Below are 23,968 nucleotides of genomic sequence, written 5' to 3' on the forward strand. Positions count from 1 at the left end.
TGAGGGAGGGGAGGTGGAGGTGGAGGAGCTGAAGTAGACGGGGCCTCCTCAGGCAGGCCCTGCTGAAGGGGTCAAAAGGGTTCCTAGTCGGAACCTAGTGCTGCTGAGCTGCAGAAGGTCGGCCACCAGGGGAGCAGTGGGGCAAGCCCTCCCCTATCGGCGGCGGCCAGGCACTTGCTGCCAACCGTCAGCTGTCTGATCACTGGTCTCAGTCGAGGTACCATCGTGTTCGTCCTGTGTCTGGCTGTTGGGCATGCTTAGTCTTGGGAGGCTGCGCCTGTGCTGTGGGTCGAGGTCTCATGCAAGGACAGACCGTTGCCAAATGGCCCATTTGCCTGCAAATGAAACAGTGATTCCGGAGGCCCAAATACTCCACGCTCTGAAGGAACACCCACACTTTGGGAGAGTGTGGGTGTTTCGAACTAGAACACGTACTGTGGGGATGCCGGCCACCTTGGCAGCTACAGAGGCTACCGTGCGAGGTGTCTCTAGGACAGTCCCAATCTTTGAGCCTATCCTCGATGTGAGGATTAGTGGTGCTAATTCTATAATTAAGACTTAAAACTTCATACTTAAGATCAAACTCAGACTCAAGCGACTGATTGTGTGTTTGATTGATTGAATGATTGCTTGAAACTGAGTACAATATGCTCCTTATATAGGAGACAAAGAGACACAAATGAAAAGACACGTCTCATGGTGAAGAGGCGCGACTTTAGACGTAAAGACACATACTTTCAGCGAAGAGCTGCAACCATTGGACGAAGAGCTACAACCGTAGAGCGAAGGGGTGTGACCAGTTGTCGAAGGAGTGTGGCTTTTGGCGAAGAGGCATGTCTCTTGAGCGAAAGGTCGTGACCATCCAAGCGTAGGGGTTCTCCTTGGCATGGCACTTTGCGTATCTGCAACTAGGAGTGGACGTAATACTGCAACATAGTCACAATCGTGACATTCCCTCCCATTTAAAATGAGAGCCTCGGTTAAAGAAATGACTTCTGATGTTGATAGAACTCTAGAAAAGCATTGAATCTCGGAAAATCTTCAACCTTTGAGTTATTCAAAACCTTTGTTGAACCTTTACTTCTTGCGAAACCTTTTTGCTTTGACTGCTAATTCCCATGTTATTGCATCGTTCAAAGACTTTTTAGGAAAACCTGGCATAGTCAGGTTGTCTGCAACAAGGGATTGATCTTCAAAATCCTTTATGCAATGTAAGATAAATGGTTTAAGATCTTTCAATAATTGTGAAATACTTGGGGAAGAGGAAATCTTCTCAAGGCACTCTTCAAATGGGATAACTTCAACTTTGTGAATCACTGGAGAGGATTTTGGATTGAGATTGTAATTATCTTCCAATAACGAATCCCAAAATTCTTCAGAATTGTCTTCAGAAACTGTCACTTCATGACTTGCAATTGGCATATCATCATCCAACAAAGAATCAAAGAAAGCGTAGTCATCTTCAGACTCGAAATCTGCAACTATGTCCTTATCCTTGTTTGGTAACGAAGTATCACTTGGAAAAAATTATGCATCAATAATAATTTCTGCATTTGTATTGGAGATCATATTCGTTTCATAATCCACTATATCATGCTTGACTTGTACACATGAGGCTTGAATCACTCGTTCCGCATGATAAAGCCCATGTAAAATCAGTTCACGTCCATCTTTGGACAAATTGATAGTGTGTCCTCGAAAGCAATGTTGACCAAGAATCATGTCGTAATAAGATAAAGGCATGACTTCGAAATCCAATTGATCTGCATAAGTTTGAATCTCAAACTGCAATTGTCGAACTATCTGATCACAAGTCAAATTTGATCCATCTGCTAATTCCACATCATATAAGTGAGATGTCTTCTGAGTTGGTAAGCCAAGCTATTGAACTATTTGAGTGCTGACGAAATTATTAGAACTTCCGCTGTCCACCAAAAAATTAATGGAACGATCGTTTAGAGTTCCAAGAAGACTCAAAACTTGCTTTGAAAGAGGCTCCAAAACTGAAGAATTGCATCGAGCATGCTTCATAAGAATAGTCGTATCCTTTGAGACACGAATTGTATTGACCACTGATTTTCCTTTATCCTTAGCAGAATCTGGTTGTTCAGCATTCGATCATGTTTCCGCGTTATGGTCGCCATCGCAAATTATACATAAAACTATCTTTCTTTGAAGTCGAAGAAGCATTTGACGAAGAGCCTTGCTGAGAATTGGAACGCTGATCTTGAGAAAAATCACGTCCTTTACCACGATCAAGTGGAGCATTTGCAGAAGATCTGCTTTGAAATGTCGATCTTGAGAATAGAGCCTTGAAGTTGAATAAGGCTGTGTTGCTTGCTGTCTGAACTGAGAATGATGTTGTTGACTTTGGCTATAGCTTTCTCTGCAATCGCACTGTGAAAAGCGAGCGCTATTTGAAGATCTATCACCAAGAAGAAAATTCCGTGCAGGCAGGGCGCTGATTACCGCCAAGATGCTCCACATAGGCAATTGCAGCATCCAAGGTGGTAGGGTTGTATTTGTGCACATCGTCCTTCAAGTTGGGTTCGAGTCCGTCGATAAAGCTGTGAAGTTTATCGGAGGGACTAAGGGTCTCTATCTCCAGAGTTAGTCTTTGGAACTCTGTGATGTATGCGGCCAAGGAACCTGTCTGGCTCAGGCGGCGAAGAGAAGACCGGGCATGAAAATCCGCACTGGCAGGTTCGAACACCTTGCGAATAGCACGCCGGAATTTAACCCAAGGTTTGTGTTTACCATCAGCAACCCGTCGAGGCCACCAAAGAAATGTCGTGTCTTTGAGCATCACTACCACATATATATGGTAACAATAAAATGGGCCTGCCACGCAAGCATGTCAGCGCAGATGACGAAAATCCATACTCGACTAAGTCTGTGTTTGATAAGTAGACCTCCATTTTGAATAGCCATTGGTCCAGCACGCGCTTGTCGTGGCGACCATTATACGGTTCTAGCAGTTTAACATCAAGCTTCTTCTTCTGTGCAGCATTAAAAATTTTGTAAAGTAATTGAAGTTCGTGATTGTCTACCTCTTCAGTTGGATTTGGTTCGTTTGGTTCGTCCACGGAAGCTTCAGACGAAGGTGTTAAATCAGCATGTGTAGTCCGAGAAGTTGTAGGACGATTTCGGGAATCGCATCTGATCCAAACGAATGTGTAGTGATGCGAGACTGTGGAAAGTATAACCGGCCTGTACAACGTAGAGGGCGGTACTATTTCAATTGCCTGTTAACTTTACACAGAGCACTGAGAAGGGAAGAGAACACAGTTGCGTCCAGCGACTAGAATGTCACTGCGCACACGAGACCGACACCTTGTAGGCCCCAAAGACTGGCGCCCCTTTCGGTATTTCTTTATTCAAATTAAGGTAGACGAATCGACCACTTCGCACAAGCTTTCACAAAGCTGTCCAAACCTGGCGAGGGCTGAAAACGCAGGTTTGCGACCTGATTTTGGCAGCATAACGGCGCAAAAACCCTTGTAGGTCAAAAGCACCTGTCTAGGACGGATCCCCTCGCTATCTGGAAGCTTTTTGGTGAGCTGTCACAGAAATTTAGCGGGCTGTAATTCCCTGTTTTTCACTGCCGGGTGCCCAAAGGCCTGTACACGCATCCCAAGGCTCCCACGAGGCTCCCACGGTGCTCCCTTGCAGTTTAGGTGCGAAACCCTAAACCTGCAGAAAAACACAGCAGGCTGTAATTCGCTGTTTCGGATCGTTTTTAGCGGAGCGAATACGCCTACGCGTGTCCCAAGGGCTCCCGCATGCAATGGGACAGTTCCCCTGTGAATTGGACGAGTTTTCACGCGAGAAAACTCTCCGAGCTCGCAATCTTTCGCGATGGAACTGTGCGTACTTGTGGGGGATTAGCAATTAGCTAATCCGGTTCCTGTTCAGAAGGCTCTTGCCTTGGCAAACGCGCATAAACCCCCATAACTGTACATGTTCATCTGAGAAGCCCAACTAGTGGGGCATTACCATATGTGCCAAAGGGGAGAGAGAGATGCATGAGAGCAAGTCATCGCGCTACATGAGACAGAGGAGAAGGCAAGCTTTCCATTAAAGTTGTAGACCTGCACCCACTATTCAATCACACACTGTAGGTCACTTGCCTTGAGCAAAAATCAGCCCCAGCCTCAAATGGGCGCCCCCTCCAGCTGAGGTGTCCTGCAAATGACTCTACACCAAGTGTCCAGTTTGCCCCTTTGAGTTAATTCCCTAATTCCCACTCACTTATAAAGTTGTAAGTGACTTTCCGAGTGGCCCAGATTTCATTTGGCGGCCACAGGCTTCCATACTCATCAGAATTCAGTGCTAACTGGCCCGACCAGTCCCCGACTGACCGACCCAGACTCTCGATGTGAGAAACCTATTCGGCCGCAGCCGTTTCACACTGGCCATGCAATGTCCACTTGCACCTTTTCAAGGGTCCCGGGGAAACAAGTAAAAATAAAAATATCTAGTACTTATTTATTGAAGGCAACAGGAAAAATAAACCTCTTGGTGACAGAAAGTGTGACCATCTGCTCTTTGAAGAGAGTAAGGGCATCGTCAGATTGACCACATCCGTCTTGAGAATTCGGCATGGTTACGTCTCAAAGGGAATAACGAACAGGTGCAAATTTTGGGAACAAGTTCTGAGATGTGTACTCCAGGAGCGTTGTGTTTAGAATGGGTTCCGGCTCTTGGGTCGGGTAAATCTCGGGTTTTGTTCCCGAAGCAATTTTGCCTGAATATGGAAGTCGTCTTCGGCTATGATGGCAAAAAGTCTTGCGCGCGCAAAGTGCACACAAGGCCAGCGCGGGAGAGTGGAAGGGAGGGTGATACCGGTTGTAAACGGATGTTGAAGTTCATTTTGATCTGGTGGGTTTTTTTTTGTGGTCAAGTTATTTTATTTGGGGGTTTATATGATCAAGTGAGTGAGTTTACATGGGTTTTTAAAAAATTGGGTAAATTTTGGGGTAGGCCAGCCAAGTTTGGGGTGGGCAGTCAAGTTAAAACATTTTTAATGTTTTATACTTAAGTTCAGCCAGTGTAATAAACCATTAGCGTAAGAATTCAGCGAGGCGTAAAAACTCAACCAGCGAGTAAAATTCAGCCAGCGCATAAAAACGTCAGACGTTGTTGTCTTGGGGAATTCTGCTGACGCTTGGTGAGTGTTGCTGCTGCCGCTTGGGAAGAGGTGTAGCGAAGGGGCACAACTCTCCAAGTACTTACTGCACACAACTCTCCGGGTACTCGCAGTGCGCAACTTGCCGGGTCGGCCACACACACACTCCGGGTACGCCACACACTGTGTCTTTACTTATAGATTTGAATTAGAAAAAATCCAAGTTACCTTATGCTCGTATGCACATGTGTACCACCTTTCTTCTGCTTCCATGCAACTCCAGGAAGGGGATAGAGTATAGCGGCGAGGGTGAGAAGCTCACAACCTTCGGGTCCCGGGATTTTTTTTTTTGCTTTGATACCACTGTGAGGATTAGTGGTTCTAATTCTATAATTAAGACTGAAAACTTCATACTTGAGATCAAACTGAGACTCAAGAAATTGATGTGTGTTTGATTGATTGAATGATTGCTTGAAACTGAGTACAATAGGCTCCTTATATAGGAGGCGAAAAGACATGAAAAGACACGTCTCATGGTGAAGAGATGCGACTTTAGACTTAAAGACACATCCTTTTAGCGAAGAGCTGCAACCATTGGACGAAGAGTCGCAACTGTAGAGTGAAGAGGTGTGACCGGTCGTCGAAGGAGTGTGGCTTTTGGTGAATAGGCATGTCTCTTGAGCGAAAGGTTGTGACCATCCTAGCGTAGGGGTTCTCCTTGGCATGGCACTTCGCGTATCTGCAACTAGGAGTGGATGTAATACTGCAACATAGTCACAATCGTGACACTGGACAAGAGTGGCAGGTACTCCCTCCTCAAACTGGGAAAGCAGACGGAGATGGAAAGGTCTACCTCCTCTACCAGAACATTTGTAGCTGGATTGAGCCATGCCTCCACTGTCGAAAGTGGGCTCGAACTGGTCTAATGGCCAAGGGACTCATCATGATGATCTTGGACGCCATCTCGGAGGTCTCTAACTCTATCTGATAGTAGCCGCGTCCGAGGAAGTGAACATCCAAGATCTTGCCCACCTCGGCGAGAAGGCGGGGCCTGGAGAAGATCGCGCACCTCTCCTGTGCTGGGTTTGGTGCCGAGAATCTTGCAAATGACAGAAGTCGCCTGCAGGCGTTCCACCTCTGCTGCGAGGCTCGCTTGCTCTGTCGACAAAAGAGCAAGTCGGATGGTGGGCTCTGCGGGGTCAGGCGAGGGGGCTTCTTGAGAGTCCCTCTGAGGTGGAGCATGAGCCTCCATGAGTGTTTGCTGCCGTGGAGAAAGGGCAAAATGACGATGACGAGAGGTGGCCCTCTGCTGGCCGAACACGCCGTAAGTGCTCATGAATTCAGTCGAACAAGACCAGGGGGGAGGGGGAGGGGGTGGGGGTTGCAATGCAGAAAGAGTGGGAGTGCGAGGCTGCGGGCGGCAGGCGGCGGGAGGGGGGCTGAGACCTGGCGGGCTGGGGCGGACGTGCTGAGGGTTGACTGTGTGCTGTAGCTGCTGCGCGTTGGTGCTGATTGCAGGCAGCGGGCAGGGCAGGGCAGCACGAGGGAGGGTTTTTGGGGGGGGGGGGGGGGGGGGGGGGGTTGTGCAGAGCGTGCGCAGGGGAATTGGGCGAGGGCTCAGGGCAGCAGTGAGCGTCGACGGTGAGTGGTTTTGTGGTGGGCAACGTGTAGTAGCAGGGCTACAGGTTACTTGCACAGGACATGCAATTACTGTTATAGTTTGTCTCGGGCTCACACTCGATGGACTCTCGCCTTGGCAGTGACATGAGTGGTAGTCTGATGGACACCATGGCGAGTTCACCACCACCACAGTTTGGAGATAGAGGTAGCTCTACTGTCAGGGATATTTTACTGCCCATAGGTGGCTCTTTATGGTTGTATATATGCTCAGTTGGTACTAGTCATCGTATCGGTCTACTTTCTATGGTCTAGCGTATAGAGTCTCGTGTCTTGTGTCTAGTACAACACATCTGCACTTCCCTTCACAGTGGAGCCTCGACACCCTCATTGTACCTATGAGTCCTCGGCTCGGAGCTAAGTGTGCTACCAGCTAGAGATGTGTCACCTGCGCACTTCACTTGCGCTACATGGACATGCTTCTGCTACAATCTAGCCTGAGTCTTAGCTTAGGAGTGAGCCTGGCACCTTTGTGAGCCTCTAGCAGGACGTGCATGTCGAAGCTGGTCATAGTTGCATACCCTCTCTTGCACAGTATAGCATTTTCAGCATGCAAGAGTTTTGCCGCGTGTGAACCACCTCTAACTTAGCATTTATTAATAAGTCAATTTCAGCCTATTTTTCGCATGGTCGTGGCGTCTCATTTAGGCCTGCTCGAACCAGCCTTTTTCACCTATAAAGGCAGCCTATGGGCAGCGCTAAAGGGCAGAAGAGGCAGCACCCAACAGAGGAACTTTAGATTCGGGAACAGAGGCCAGCATCAGTGTTTTCAGCCCCTTCTCACCAGCGTTTCAGCCCTTCATGATCAGCGTTTTCAGCCCAAGACAGCCGGTGTTTCCTGCCTTTGATCGCCAGTAGACCTGAGCCCTAGCCTCGTCATTGGTTGCAGTTCCTAGCCATCGACATCGCTAGCAGTGCCGGCATTTAGCCATAGCGTCGTCGTCGTCACCGTCGTTGACACAGTACCCCAACACCTAGTACCCCTTGTGCCTTGGCTTGGCATAGGGATCCACAACCTCGCCGTCGACATCAGTGTCGTTGACATAGAGCCACAGAACCTTGTCGTCGACATCATTGTCGTCGGCATAGACTCGGTAGTACCCATCGTCGTCATCATCGTCGTCGACATAGAACGTCTCAGTACCTCAGTACCTCGCAACATCCCGCAGTACCATCAATACCCAGTACCCATCAATACTTGTTAGCATCAACATCCCAGCATTTAGTCATTGTATCAGCATTGTGCAAGAATAAGAAAAGTACTTGCTCTGGCAACAGAGCAAGGGGGCCCTTAGGGTTTGGGACCTGACATTCTGTGTCGTCTCTTTTCTCTCTCTCTCTCTCTCTCTCTCTCTCTCTCTCTCTCTCTCTCGTGTCTCTCTTTCTTTCAAAGTGTCCCTTGTGTTTGCGCGTAGTACTAGATCCGAGCTGAAAACCATGTCCGACCGTATGCAGGGTATCGTGGTATTGATGCGATAGTTAAAGCGGTAGAGACATTCTTTTATTAGCCTACTTTGAGAAGAGATGTGGATGCCTTTGTGCGAGCATGCTGATTTGCAAAAGGTCAAGTTTGACAGGCAAAAGGCACCAGGGTTATTACAGCAACTGCCGATTCCGGATAAGCCATGGGAAAGCATTGCTATGGACTTTATCTTTGATCTTCCAAGAACGCCGACCGGCGACAGGGAATGATGGTATATGGACCATTATTTGTAGGTTCAGGAAGTAGGCCCATTTTATTCCTGTCAAAAAGAAGATAAATTCTGATTAGATGGCACGGTTGTTAATGTACAATGTGTTCAAGTACCATGGTATGCCACAATCGATTGTCAATAATGGTGATCCTCGCATGACGAGTTTGTTTTGGAGAGGATTGTTTGAGAACATGGGCACTACGCTCAAGTTCTCGTCTTCGTTTCATCCACAAATTGATGGACAGTCAGAAGAGGCTAATTCTACTGTCTTGGATCTGTTGAAATATTATGTGTTAGATAATAAGAGCAAGTGGGAACAATATTTGCTATGCTTGAGTATGCGTACATCAATACGATGCATTCGTCCATAGGAAAGGCACCTTTTGAGATTGTTGAAGGTGGCAAAAAGGTTCCTCCCATTTATCATACAAAGGATAAGATCTTTGAGGCAAATCGATATGTTGAAAACATGGATGAAATGTATAAGAAAATCAAAGTTGCCTTGGAGAAGACTCGGGCAAAGCAGAAAAGGGCTGTTGATCGTCAACGTCGTGAATTACTGTTTTCACCTGGTGATTGGGTGCTTTACGGTTTGAAAAGGCAAGGTTAAAGAAGATGAAGGGCAAGGAAAGGCTGTTTCCGAAGCTCAACATGCGTTACTATGGGCCTTTTCAAGTGCTTGATAAGATCAACGATGTTGCTTATAGGCTGAAATTGCCTGACACTTGGAAGATTCATGATGCATTTTGCGCGAGTCTTCTACCTTTTTCTGGGTGATGTGCTTGAAGGTATGCCAAAGAGGCAGAGTACCGTGCTGTTTGGAGTGCTACATGTGAGTCAGTGTGGATTGGGAGGCCACTTTTGGAGATGTGCTTTTCGTAGCAGACGACCATTCTGTACTCAGACAACTAGAGTTGTAAAGCCATTGCGAGGAACTCGGTGTTTCTTGTTCGGACCAAGCATATAGAGATACAATACCATTTTGTTCGTGAGCAGACCAAGGGTGGCTCTCCGACTAGAGTATATTCCAACTTTGGATAACCCTGCTGACGTCTTCACCAAACCTCTTCCACAAGCGACACTATCCTCTCATGCGCAGAGAGGTGCTTTGCTCGCGGTTGCAGACGAGTTTCTCATCCGATTCACCCTTTTCCGTTGCACCTTTGACGGTTTGTGCTTTTAGAACTGATGATTTTGGGCTCTGCTTTTGGGCATCCCTTGTAAGTTTAAAAGAGTCCTGAGGGCCACTTGTATGAAGAGCATTTGGACGCAAAGTCTTAAAGAGAGTTGGATCTTCGGGAGTTGTACCTTGGTGAAGTAATAATAAGAAATACCGAAACGGGGCACCAATCTTTGGGGCTAGTGCAGTTGGGTACGGAACTCCGCCGTTCTGTGTCAACTCTCCTCTCTCTCTCTCTCTCTCTCTCTCTCTCTCTCTCTCTCTCTCTCTCTCTCTCTCTCTCCCTCTTCAAGCTTAATGATTTTGCAGTTTCTGTTTGTGTGTTTCTATTGATTTCTCGCTTGAAGTGTCCAAGCTTGTAACACTTAAAATCCTTGGGTTGAGGAGCAGGTAGAGGTGGTGGATAGTACAGATATGCATAAGGATTTGAACTATGAAACATAGGAGGTGGTGGCAAAGGTTTCCAAAAGTAGGTGTTGCAACCGTTTGACGTTAAACTCCTCCCATAGAAATAGAAGCATCTGTGGATAGATGAGATGAAGCTCTCGTACTATTGGGTGCCAGAGGATAAAATACGCAAGGCATGCCAAGAGGCATCATGTAGTTCAAGGATTGTTGCAGATTATGCTGAATAGGCCAACTGCGTCGAGGATGCCTTCTTGAAAGTATGGCATGCAATACATTGACGAGAAATTGTACGTATTTGTTGGAATCCATCAGTGCCAACTGTCTATTCTTGAAGGACCAGCTTGCTTGTTGGAAAACCACACAACTCATACCACTGTAACCATCTTGAGCGCCACGTGCCAATTAAAAGTACAATTGGAACAGACTTTAGCACTTAATCACAAAGAGAGAATCACACTGTAGACTCAGAGTGGTAGAGTTCCAATCTTATTTATATTGACCTTCATAGGAGTACAACTGCCCGAGGAGCGCACTCTACAATTTGCTACCAAGCTGATCAACAGGAGGGGCCCTCTAGGCTCACTCATGAAGGCCCTTGGCTGAAAAGCATTCGATACAAAAGTTGGCGCTGCATCCAAAAGCATGTGCTAAAACCTCGACGCTCAAAGGCTCTGCACCTGGCATAAAAATTGCCACATGAGCACTCAGATTTCACGTCACGCTTTATGGGGTCCATGTTAGCAAACCTTTACAATGGTGCCACATCATCCCGTGGGTACAATGCCAGACTTATCACTTTTGTGACATTCATGATACCACTAATTCAGATTTTTCATTGATAGATAGGATTATTGTAAGGTGCAGCGGAAGTGAATGATGTTCTTTCTCAGAATGAGTGATCCGATCGTGCTCAAGGTTCCTTTTTTCCTTACGGAAGGGATAGCCTTCCGTACCCTTAATGAGAGGTTGCAAGTGGTCACAAACAAAGTGAATAGACATTGTGCGTGAAGGTGCTGAGACTGAGAGATAGAGAGAGAATAGAATACGACACCAGTAAGTTGTAAACCCTCCAAGGGCCCCACTCTCGATGGCGAGAGTGGTTTACTATTGATTGCACAAACTGGTACCAGACTCTGATGCTAGCTTGAGAGGCTATGACGAAATGAGTGGCTGATGTCGGTGAATCTAATGCTGAAACTGATGCTTGAAACGCTGACTTAATGGCTCATGAAAAACGATGGCTGCAAGCCTTCTCCGTCGCCGATTGGCTGTCCAAAAAACTCTGTCTTGCTGTTGTTTGGAAAACGCTGAGTGCTGTCTTTTTGATTGCTGCAAAAACGTTGCTCTGCTGTTCCTTTGCTGGCTGAAATTCCCTGCTGAAAACGCTGGAATGGCTGCTATAAAACACTGGCAGAAATACAGAAAACGCTGTAGCAGAACTCTGCTAGTGGAAGCGCCAAGTGCAGGGCTGAATCGTTGATGAAAAACGCTGCTGAAAATCGCTAAGGCTGAAAACGCTAGGCTGAAGGGGGGGTGTCTTGCTGAGAGGGAGAGAGGGTAGCCTGTTGCAAGTCGATTGCTTGTTGCACCTTCTCCACTTCTGCCTGATTAGCCTAGCCCTAGGTTTGCTTGTATATTACTTTAGCAAAATTGCCCTACCCAGTTCCCAACAAAAGTCACTTAAAATAATAAGTGAAAAATGTCTAAAATAGGGAAAATAGGTTTGATGCATTGGAAAATGCTCCTGATGGATTTTGATGGTAATGCTGATGATCATGCTGTGTGCAACCAAAGGATATGCATCTACTCTAAGTGCCTGGGCATGCACGGTTTGCGAACAGACTCACAAAAGTGCCAGAACACTTCCTAAGCTAGACTGACTGGATTGACTGAACCCTTGTCATGCTGTAGCTTGTCCACGAACACATAGGGTTGGATGTGTCACGTGACATCCCCTCCTTTTTAGAGTGAGGTTCTGGGACCGAGCTGCATGGCTTCCTTGTAGTCTGCCAACAACTCTGGGTAATCTTTGAAAAACTCTTCATCAACTTACACTGCTTTGTGGGTCCCTCGATCCTTGAACTTCAAAAAGTATTGTCTCACTTGCTTCTTCGAACCATGTCGAAACTGATGCAACAACAGTTGCTCCGGCTCCATGACTTCAGCAACAGGGTTGTTCTCGTCCGTCGGACGGAACGAGGCGTATGGTGGCGTCCCGTCCGGTCAAGGCGTCCGTTGCGTCCGGTGGTTTTTTAGTACGTTTGACCGGTTTTTTAGTCCGTTGACTGTGCTTTTTTTGGGAGGTTTTTGGGTTACCTTTTGGCATAGGATCCCTCCCACCTAGCCTAGGATTCCCCTCCCTCCCCCCCCCACCTCCCACATGTCCTGAGCCTCTCTCTCTCTCTCTCACACACACACACACACACACACACACACATTGCTTTGGATTCCATTAGACTCCTCTCTCTTCCTCTCCCTCTCCCTCTCTCTCATTGCTTTGGTCCTTCACCTTGGATTCCATTAGGCTCCTCTCTCTCTCTCTCATCCTCTTATCTAACTCTCTCTTGTTCAAGGGCAAGTATCTACACTCTAAATCTATATATGGATGCCCTCTTTCTGTTCTTCTCCATTATGTTCCAACTCAAGGCTCAAGCTCACGAGTCATTCTCAAGCTCTCTCATGAGTCATGAGAGATTGCTCAATGGCTCAATGAATCCAGGATAAGCCCAGATTCACCCTTAAAGGAAAGTGCAAGGTATAGACCCATGGTAGTCACCCACAAGACAATATAACCATCAGCTCCATCCTGCATAGTATTGACTAAATACCACGACATCCCCACTGTGATAACCAATTGTCTAATTGTCTCAAGTGTAAAATCTAGGGTTAAGAATTGCATGTTTTTATTTTTGAACGTACGTAACCATGTCGTACGACATTAAATTTTCTAGTTCAATGAGTACCGTACATCTTCGTACGTGGACAAACGTACGAAACCGTACGAGACCACCCTGCTTCAGCTTCATCTATGATCTCAGGTTCTTCTTCTTCCAAAATGTCCTTTGGAGGCGTTCCCTGAAACACTTTCAACCAAGAAACATGGAAAACGTTGTGCATTGACCATGAGTTAGGCAATTGCAATTTCATTGAAACCTGATTTATCTTTTTAATGACTGGAAATGGACCATACATACGAAAAGACAACTTGGGACACTTCTTACCAACTTGCTTAAGACGTTGCTTTATGATTCTTAAATACACCCAATCCCCTTCCTGGATCGAAACATCCCGACGATGGTTATTAGCCTGCCGTGAATAAGATTCATGATCCTTGCTTAGCCGAAGCTTCACACTCCCAGAAATCTCATCCAATGACTGACTTTCAGCATTGGCATCAGGCGTTTGACTGACCGAGCGAGTCAAAAGCGACTGGAACGGACGGCCAAAAGCTGCCTCATACGGAGTTCGACCAATGGCAGAGGAAAAAGAGTCCTTCAAAATAGCCTGAACCAATGGGAGATAGAGCTTCCAATGAGACTGCTGATCATGTACATATGACATAAAACATTAAAAGCCAACTGATTGTAAATCTCTGTCTGACCATTTGACTGTGGATGAAAAGCCGATGAAAAATTCAACTTAGTGCCAAAATTTATAAAGAGTGTGCGCCAAAAATTGGACGTGAACTTAACATCCCTATCTGAAACAATCGATTTTGGCAAACCACATAGGGGTACCATTGCTTAATGAACAACCGTGCTACATCCTGTGCAGTGACTGTGGCTTTACAAGGAATCAATATGCAAACCTTGCTGAAACGATCAACAATTGTCAAATATTGAGTGTTCTTTGAATGCAAACTTGGTGGAAGGTTAGTCACAAAATCCATGGAAATATCTTGAAAAGGTTCATCGGGAATAGGTAGCGGAAGCAAGAGGCCTTGCTGCTTACCCCGAGGAGCTTTTACCTTTTGACATATAGTGCACTGTGTGACATAACGAAACACATCTTTGCGCATTTTAGGCCAATAAAAGAATCTTTCCATTTTTTTTAAAAGTGGTGTTCATTTCCTTGTGCCCACCCGTGAGAGAATCATGTGCATCATGCAATATGGTTGGCCTGAGAGAGGGCAACACACATAAACGTTGACGAAAATATAACAAACCATCACAAATGAGATAGTTGCTTGGCCCTTGGGAAGCAAGAGCCTGCAACCATTGCTTACCAAAACTCGGAATCCGCATATTGATTCTTCATGCTATTGAAAGACACACCCTGAATAGAAAATGTGGATCTTGACTCAAGAGTCAAAATCTGTCCTTTGCGACTCAACGCATCTGCAACAAGGTTAGCTTTTCCAGGCACATACTCAATCAAACCTCCAAATTGCTCAAAAAATTGTGACGACTGTGCTTGACGGTCACTCCAATGTGCACTAGGTATAGACTGGAGCCACTTGAGGGCTTGGTGATCTGTGCGAACTGTGAACTCTCTACCATACAGAAAATGTTTCCAATGCTTAAGAGAGTGAATGACAGACAAAAGTTCTTTATCATAAACTGAATAGTTCTTTTCCGCACTATTGAGCTTCCGGCTAAGGAAAGCTACAGAACGACCATGCTGCTGAAGCACAGCGCCTATGACGACATTGCTCGCATCCGTCCATACCTCAAAGGGGTCATCCCAAGAGGCAAGGATAAGACACGGTGCTTCTGTTACTGCAACCTTGAGAGCTGCGAAAGCCTCAATGACTGCTTCGGGCAAGTCTACGCGCTGACGGCGAGTCTTTACCCCTTTCAAAACACCAGTCGTAGGTGCGGCAATGTGTGCAAAATCCTCTGTGCGCGAACTACATGCTTGACATAAACCAAGAAAAGAATGCATATCATATGCAGTTTTGGGCAAATCCCAATTATGTACCTGTTCCACCTTCGCGGGATCTAGCTTGACGCCTTCTGCAGAAATGATATAACCAAGGTAAGTGACTTCAATAAGAAAAAATTCAGACTTCTTAGCTGCAATGTACAATTGACACTCATCCAAACGAGTTAGCCTTTCGACATCCTTTTCATGTTGTTCCCACGATGCAGAAAAAATGAGAATATCATCCAAAAAGATGAACACACATACACTGACCATATCGCCGAAACGGCCTACCATGAGACGATTAAATGTACCCACGGCACCTGTCAATCCAAAAGGCATAACAACATACTCCCATTGCCCTCGCTTGATGCGAAAAGCGGTCTTGAAGATGTCGCCTTTGAATACCCGTAGCTGATGGTGTCCACTCTTGAGATCGACCTTGTTGAAAACCTTTGCCCCATTGAGCCTATCAAGTATATACTCAATGCGAGCCATCGAAAAACTTGTTCTTGACGGTCATCTTGTTCAATGCCCTGTATCAACACACAAACAAGACGAACCATCCTTCTTACGAACAAACAAAATAGGAGCAGCAAAAGGACTTACCCTAGGGAATCCTCTAGCCACCCAACTCCGTGAGTTGTTGCTCTAACTCTTCCTTCCGTGTCTTGTTCAAACGGTAGGGAGCCTTACTGACAGGCTGTACCCCCTCCATAAGCTCGATGCGGTGGTCGTCCGGCCGCTCAAGTGGGAGATGGGGTGGAAGATCATCCTGCACATGCAAAATGAGAGGCAAAGAATGCAGACCTTCCTCAGCACGAATGATGATGGGTGAGTCAGTCTTGGCATTTAATGTGAGCGTTGGCCTCCCAATCAATGAGAGGGTTATGCTCACGAAACCATCTAATGCCCAAAAGCATATCACATCCTGAAAGAGGAGACACGAGAAATTTTCTACGCAAAGCAGCTTGTTGAACTGTAAACAACACATCAAGGTACTCTTTCGTGATGAGAGAGTCCATACCAAGAGCGAAGCCAGAAACCTCGAGAGGAGATTTCTGACTGACCTCTAGGCGGGCTCTCTCAACAAGAGAGGCACTAATCACATCATGCATACTGCCTGGATCAAACAATATGATAAAACGCTGACCCTTTACATGACCATAACACTTCATGAGAGACTCATCAATGTGTGTTAGAGACGTGAGAAGATTCAGCTTGGTTCATTAAAGTGCTTGTGGTTACTGTGGGTGCCTTTGATTCTTTAGGTGGGGCTGTCTTAGGACAAGCCTTCTTAATGTGACCCTTGATGTGACATTGATAACATCTACCTTCCTTAGCATAAATCACTTGTTCTTCAGCCGTGATGTATCCTCCTATAATTCCTTGTGTAACTTTTTCATCCGCGGTTAGCTTAGGTTTTGTAGGCGCTTTAGCTTTACCTTTAGATTCATTTTGAGAGTTCTTTTCCGAAGAATTAGAGGAAGATGGGCTAGAAGAGTTGCCATTCTTACCGTTCTTACCATTCTGCGGGTTCTGAGAAGTCTGAGAGGTTCCTTAAGAAGTCTTGTTCTTGTTAGGCTTTCCCTTGTTGTGCTTCATCTTCTGTGCGAGAGCAATCGCTACCGCCTTGTTGAGATCGATTGGATCAAGTACCTCCACATCAAACTTGATATACTCGTCCAATCCATAAAGGAATGCCTCCTTGCGCTTCGCATGCGATTTGTGTAATTGAGTGCCAAGCTGCAAAACACGATTAGAGAAACACATAACTGGTATACCATTTTGCTTGAGAGCGCGCAAATCGTCCTTCAATCGTGCGAGGTACTGAGGTGGCATAAACCGCGCCTTGAGCTTGTCTTGGAAATCGGCCCAATTGAAGGAAAGGGGCATAAATTCGTTGGCTTCCTCTAGGCCGATCGTGAGGCACAGAGAGAACTACGCACTCAAGAATTGGTTCGACAGGTTCTCGCCTCGAAGTCTGAGCCAACCAAAGATGTTGGTAGTTCATCAAGTGGCGCAAGCCAAGATTCGGACTCCAACAACCCAGTCACAGAGAAGTTGACTTTCAGTAAGTATGATGGTAAGATGGATGCCACAATTATTCATTCTTGGTTGCATCAATTTAATGCTTATTTTGCGACAACTAAGAAGACAGGCAATAGCAAGGTTTTGATGGCTGCCATGTACCTTGTTGGTGATGCCATAAATTGGTACCACGCATGGAAAGAGGCACAGTTGGCCGCGCACCTCCAAGGCCGCTCGTCTTTCTTCGGCCGCCAAGTGCACAACATCGTGCTCATGCTCCAAAGCTGCCTTTCTTTCTGCTTTTCTTTCTTTTCGTCCCTTGTCTGCCAAGCGTGCTTGTTCACGCTCGCGAATCATCAGTTTGTCGGAGGCTGCCTGTCGTTCTTGGCGCTCACGCTCCAAGGTAACGCACTGCGCTTCTTGTTGAGCCATTGCAACGCGGTTCGCTTCTTGTTGTTGTGCCATCACAATGCGATTCGCATCTTGTTGTTGTGCCATCATATCCATCATCGTCTTGACCAAAGCCTCCATAGGATTTGGTGCAATCCCTGGCGTAGATGGCAAAGGGGGAGGGTCAGGAAAACCTCCATGGTGAGGAAATTCTTCTTCACTACTTTCATGCCCATCACCTCCATGCGAAGTATCCATTCCGCTTCGGGTGATGACCATACACTGTGACCTTTGGTTCTTAAGTTCACGAGGAACTTGGGTTCTTGAGGGTCTTGAGGTTCTTGGGGGTCTTGAGGTTCTTCTTTCGCTTGCAATCTGTGTTAGAGAAGGATCTTCTCTTCACCCGAGTTCTGCTCTTTTCCGCGGGCGCACCCCTTGGCGGCCTTGCGCTCACACCAAGGTTGCTTTTTCCCACCTCACGCCGATTGGCCGGCCGCTAAGTGCACGGTCCGCTCTCAATGAGTGAAAAGAGGCACAAGGGGAGGTTGGACAAGCCCTTCTTTCTTGGGTTTCCTATCACTCTTCAAAAACACGATTAGGAATCGACACGCCCAAGTGGACTTGGGTTACGTGCGACCGCAACAAGAAGCAAAAAAAAATTTATGTGGTTCTTGTGGTTCTTTCCTTGATTGATACAGAACACTGCCAAAGCTCTGATACCAATGTAAGTTGCAGCAGAAGTGAATAATGTTCTTTCTTAGAATGAGTGATCCGATCGTGCTCAAGGCTCCTTTTTTTCTTACGGAAGGGAGAGCCTTCTGTACCCTTAATGAGAGATTGCAAGTGGTCACAAACAAAGTGAATAGACATTGTGCGTGAAGGTGCTGAGATTGAGAGATAGAGAGAGAAGAGAATACGACACCAGGAAGTTGTAAACCCTCCTCCAAGGACCCACTCTTGATGGTGAGAGTGGTTTACTATTGATTGCATTAACTGGTACAAGACTCTGATGCTAGCTTGAGAGGCTATGACGAAATGAGTGGCTGACGGTGAATCTAATGCTGAAACTGATGCTTGAAACGTTGACTTAATGGCTCATGAAAAACGCTGGCTGCAGGCCTTCTCCGTCGCCAATTGGCTGTCCAAAAAACTCTGTCTTGCTGTTGTTTGGAAAGCGCTGAGTGCGGTCCTTTTAACTGCTCCAAAACGTTGCTCTGCTGTCCCTTTGCTGGCTGAAATTCCCTGCTGAAAACGCTGGAATGGCTGCTGTAAATTGCTAGAATGGCTGCTGTAAAACGCTGGCAGAAATTCAGAAAAACGCTGTAGCAGAACTCTGCTAGTGGAAGCGCCAAGTGCAGGGCTGAATCGTTGATGAAAAACGCTGCTGAAAATCACCAAGGCTGAAAACGCTAGGCTGAAGGGGGGGGGTGTCTTGCTGAGAGGGAGAGAGGGTAGCCTGTTGCAACGCGATTGCCTGTTGCACCTTCTCCACTTCTGCCTGATTAGCCTAGCCCTAGGTTTGCTTATATATTACTTTAGCAAAATTGCCCTACCCAGTTCCCAACAAAAGTCACTTAAAATAATAAGTGAAAAATGTCTAAAATAGGGAAAATAGGTTTGATGCACTAGAAAATACTCCTGATGGATTATGATGGTAATGCTGATGATCATGCTGTGTGCAACCAGAGGATATGCATCTACTCTACGTGCCTGGGCATGCACGGTCTGCGAACAGACTCACAAAAGTGCCAAAACACTTCCTAAGCTAGATTGACTGGACTGACTGAACCCTTGTCATGCTGTAGCTTGTCCATGGACACATAGGGTTGGATGTGTCACGTGACAATTATCTACCTAGGAGCCCTCTAGGATTTTACTGTCAGTAGCGGCTTGTTGGTGAGGCAGCTACTATTGTTTGCCACTAGACTTGTTAGATCCCTTCATTACCTACCTAGGCCAAACAATAGACTTGTTAGATCCCTTCATTACCTATGAAGACATCTCGATCTCTAGACCTTCCATGCACTTAGGATCTGTGAGAGGTTTAAGTTTTGAGGGCCATCTCCTGGGTATTTTGCCTAGATCTGGGGGAGCATGCCTGGCCTCGAATCCTCCATGACTGCAGATTCTCCTGTAGGGTCTTGGGCAGTCACCAGTGCCCACTTTGTTGAGCCTTGTCAAATTTGGGCCATCTATAGAGGGTGCCCAATATTAGGGCTTTTGACCCTTCTTATTTGTTCCAGCACTCCTGAATAGAGGTTACCCCATTGCAGGGCTTGTGTCACACTCTTTTCTGTCTCACGTTCTCTCCCATGTCTCTTCTCCATGTGCTCTTGTGTTCATACACATTTGCTGCACTTTGATAGTGTTAGCTCAGCAGCCATAGAATCTAAGCGTGCGTGGAACTCTGGACTCAGAAAACATTCAGTACTCTTAGGACTCCTTAGCTTAGATTAGCTTAGTAGTACCTATAACATAGGGGCACGTGTGCTGGCAACAAATGTACAAGTTTTGTGCTAAACAATTGCGGAGTAAATGAATAACTGTCGGAGTGCTGACAGCTGTGAATTTGGGCCAATTAAATCTTCTGTGAAGTGTTCGTATGCCATAATATTTCCTTGAAGTTTATTTGCAGCATGGTGTTAAATTCTTTAGTTATTATTAGTTTTCCATTGTACATGCCTCCCACTACCCTTAGAATGCCCAAGACTCAAGTCACCTAGCAAAGTGAGGGAATGTATGCTTGCGGTATTGCACACAAACAAAAAGACCTCAAGTTTCTTTGAGCTCTAAAGCATGATTTGTACTCGAAGAATATTAGGTACACATATGACGGTTAGGCATTTCATCAGGGTTGCTCTTTCTACTCTTAAAACAATTTTTTAGTGTACTAAGCTTTTTTATGTTTAATTGGATCTCTAGTAATTTTATGGCTAAATTTGGGTCTTAGTAAAAATTGCCACTTTCTTTATGACATTGTATAGGCCTTGGAGATCAATGCAAAAATGCTGGTATCACTCGATTCACAAAATTGTTAAGCAATTTTTCAGGCCAAGAGGGTTTTTGCATGTGAGCTTTTATTTGTTGCAGCTTTTTTATTTTGTGTCTAGAGTTATTTTCTGTTTTTATGCTAATCTATATTATTTGTTACAGAGAGATTGGGGATGGTAGTCATGATTCATGGTTTACTTCTGTCACAAAGCAAGTGAGTGAATCAGCTCTGTATTTTTTGTGTCTTTTGTTGGTTTTTTTTTTTCCATTTTGCACACCTTCAGGTCTTTGCTGAGCATTGCAGTTTACTAAAGGGTACCTTTTTTTTTTTTTCTTATTTTGGCTGAGCACAGGTGGAGTCTGTGTGTGAAATGGTAAGCTTTATCTGGTGCCAGTTAATCATGACACAATAGACAAGAGGTTCCTCATTGTATGCTCGTAATTCTAGGTGAAGTCGCTTCCAGAACTTCAGTTTGGATATAACATGGTTGGTCTCTCTCAGGTTGGTAGAGTTATTTTGAAAGTAAGAAAACCAGAGTTCCATTCAATGCTATTTGTGGAATGAGAAATGTGGCTATATGTAAGCTGTAGTTTTTAGAATGTCCTTATGTTCTTCTTATGGTTAGGCGGTGTGTATTTAACTGATCACATTTTAAAACTTTGTTGCGTTCTGTCTTCTCCCAAACAGGGAAATGTGATTGGTCGTGGAGTAATTCAGTGGTGTGATGGTGGGCCTCCTGTAAGTTGGTTCTTTTCTTTTTATTCAAGCCATTGTCAATAGAAGAGATGCCGGATTTTAGATTGTTTTGCCCCTCATGTGCCCATTTACTTTTTGTGTGTGCATCTATTGAAGTGTAGTAAATATGGGGCTTGAGAATCATAACAAGCAATGAGCTGTGTGCACTGGTTGTCTTAACCTTAGGATGGAGTCTCTTTTTTTTTTTCCAATTCAAGAAATGAGCAATCTCTATGTGTATGAATGTATTCGTGTGCACCAGTATATATGCACACACTTCTGTTTCCATGAGCTATGCTCAAGTGCATTAAACTTGTAGCTTGAGAAGCATTTTCATGAGGGTACTGATCAACAATAGTATTAATACACCTTAGCCTGACATTTTCATACTTTCAAGTCTTCGGTCTTCAATGGGAAAATCTTTTTACTGTACTTACTGCTCAAAAATGAATTGCCCTTCAATGTTTGAATGCAGAGAGTAGACATAAAGACAAATTTTCAGGAACTGTGTAAATCTTTGTAAAAACCGGAGAAGTACTCATCTGGCTCTGCAACTGCTTTTAATTAGCCCCATTTCAGAAGGCTGAGCTATATCTGCCCCAAAGGGACTCTTATCTTGTGAAAGGGGTTGCATGTAGTGACCCAAAGCAATGGAGCAAGTATCGCGAACCTGGCAGTTGACGTTTTCTTTGGAGCAAGGGAAACTTGCACTTATAAATAGCCAGTGGGTACTCTCATGTAGGGTCCTCCAAGTGCAACACTTTTTTCTTCCTAGTATTTTCCTGTTGGTGCAGATATGGACCCACCTTGGAGGTATGGATTGTGTGTGTTCTCGCATGTGGTGTATCCATCGCAGCCCCTTTTCTGATTTGTTATATCCTTTTACCCCCAATCATGCCAGGGACCAATTTAAAAAGGTGTTCATTTGCTGGTGTTATACCAGATGCTCAAACTGCTTGGTATTGCGTCTTTTCTGTGAGGTGTACTGGCTGCCCATGGCAGCGGAGAGCCGTACTTGCACAGGTGCTGTTGGTGTTGGTGGTTTCCATCCTATTCTGCTGCCACTTCTGACATGATATTAGAGCCCTAGAGTTGACATGGTCCTTGAGTTGGTGGAAAGGGCCATAGAAACGCCGACTGAGCTTTGTGTAAAGTCGTTCTTTACCTTTTACCTTGCGTAGCCTTGTCTTTTCGAAACAAAGTACTAGCGAATCGTTGTTAACCTGCCATCGATGCAGCTTGCTTCTTTTTCACTTGAGAGTTCTGCAAAGCCTTTTTAACCTTTTTGTAAGTCAAATCCAACAAATTTGTTGGCCTCAAAGGTCTCGTCCTTTGTGAGTAGGATAGGTGGAACTCTGCAAGTTCCGTCAATGATTTGGATCGGAGCTTTGCCTGTCGAGGACTGAGTGGTGGTGTTGTAGGCAAACTCAATCAATGGAAGGTGTTTCTCCCTCAAATTCTCGTGATCAGCTACATATTTCTTCAGAAGGTAAAGTGATTGGATTTTTCATTCTCGGATTGCCCATCGATTTGAGGAGGAGAACTTTAAAGTAGTGTTGATGTTTTCAAATAGAGCTCTCCAAAAGAGACTCGTCATACGTGGATCTCGATCACTGGCAATAAAGGATGACATCCCATATGTCCGAAGATATGATGTAGAAAGAGCTGTGCCATCTGATCCTCTTTGATATTCTTCTTGACTGGAACTAAATGAGCTTGCTTGTTCAATCAGTTGATGATAATCCAGTTACCATTGCAACTGATGAGTTAGTCGGCAAGTCAGAGATGAAATTCATTGCTATGCTCTCGAATGGACAAATAGGAATATGAAGAGGAAGTAGCAAAGCCAGAGGCTGGCAAGAAAGGTCTGCATACGGATAGCTCGTCCAAGGATATCGAGAGTGGCATGGAAACCTCCAGGAACCTGGGGAAAAATGAAGAGCAAGGAAGTGATAACGTCACCGGATATGTTGGTTGGCAGGGTAGCCTTGGCTAACACTTGAAGAGCAAGACTCTCCAGCTGCTGCGCCATAAATTTTTGCTGTAGTGAAACGGCGGAGCTCCATATGAAAATCAATCTGGAAGGAAGAACTGCTCGCAGAGCCTGGAGGGCGAGGAAATGTAATAGTAAGAGTGACAGCCTGTTCCTCTTGGTCGAATTTATCATCCTTGCGATGCTCCTCTTGACATCGACACCACCTCAACATCTTCTTCCTCGTTCTCTTTATCATCTTCTTCTTTTGAGTCCTCTCCATCTTCATCAGCAGTCCTCTTCATCATTATAGATATTTTTGGTCTTTAGAGTTGTCCTCGTCGCCATCGTCTGCCTTCTCCTGAGAGGGTTGCTCGGAATGCATGAGAATGCTCCTGATGCTGTGAATTTCCATCTGGCTGGGCAGTTGTGTTGCTGGTTGTCTTTTTTAGCGAGAAGAACTGGAGCGCCTTATGGAGACTTGCTAGGTTCAATAAAACCTTTGACAAGATAGGCTTGAAGTTTCCTAGCTATCTCGTCTTCCTCTTTCGGACTGAAACGAGATGGCTATGGGGCAAAAGCTCTATCTTATGATCAAGATCAGGCCCACGAGACGGTGGAAGCCCATCTGGTAAATCCAGTGGAAAGACGTCTGCAAATTCAGCCAAAACAGAATCCAAATAACGCTTAACAGTTACATCATGATCAGACAAAGACTCAGGAACTTCCAATGCAGGTACCAAGGGACTCCTAGGAGGACATCACAGCCTTCCAAAGGCATGATGTAGAAGTCCTCGTGCCCTAAATGCCCTTGACAATGCAACCGAAGTTTGCCAATGACGGGTGTAATGGCTATGTCCCGTCGAGGCGCCGCTTGAACTGCCTCTGCTGGTGGTTC

General features: G+C 45.6%; 1 protein-coding gene across 1 annotated transcript in view; it reads left to right on the top strand.

Annotated features, from left to right (window-relative positions):
- The window catches only part of LOC147459391 (uncharacterized), a 43,877-nt gene that overhangs the window by 10,789 nt on the left and 9,120 nt on the right, over positions 1 to 23,968 (top strand). The window contains exons 2-6 of the mRNA XM_086510660.1: positions 20,356 to 20,440; positions 20,525 to 20,576; positions 20,716 to 20,736; positions 20,811 to 20,864; positions 21,051 to 21,101. Coding sequence (XP_086366786.1) covers positions 20,356 to 20,440; positions 20,525 to 20,576; positions 20,716 to 20,736; positions 20,811 to 20,864; positions 21,051 to 21,101 — 263 coding nt within the window. The remainder of the gene's footprint in view (positions 1 to 20,355; positions 20,441 to 20,524; positions 20,577 to 20,715; positions 20,737 to 20,810; positions 20,865 to 21,050; positions 21,102 to 23,968) is intronic.

Source organism: Adiantum capillus-veneris, chromosome 4, assembly GCF_014529385.1.
Source record: "Adiantum capillus-veneris isolate H3 chromosome 4, ASM1452938v2, whole genome shotgun sequence".
Classification (NCBI taxonomy): domain Eukaryota; kingdom Viridiplantae; phylum Streptophyta; class Polypodiopsida; order Polypodiales; family Pteridaceae; genus Adiantum; species Adiantum capillus-veneris.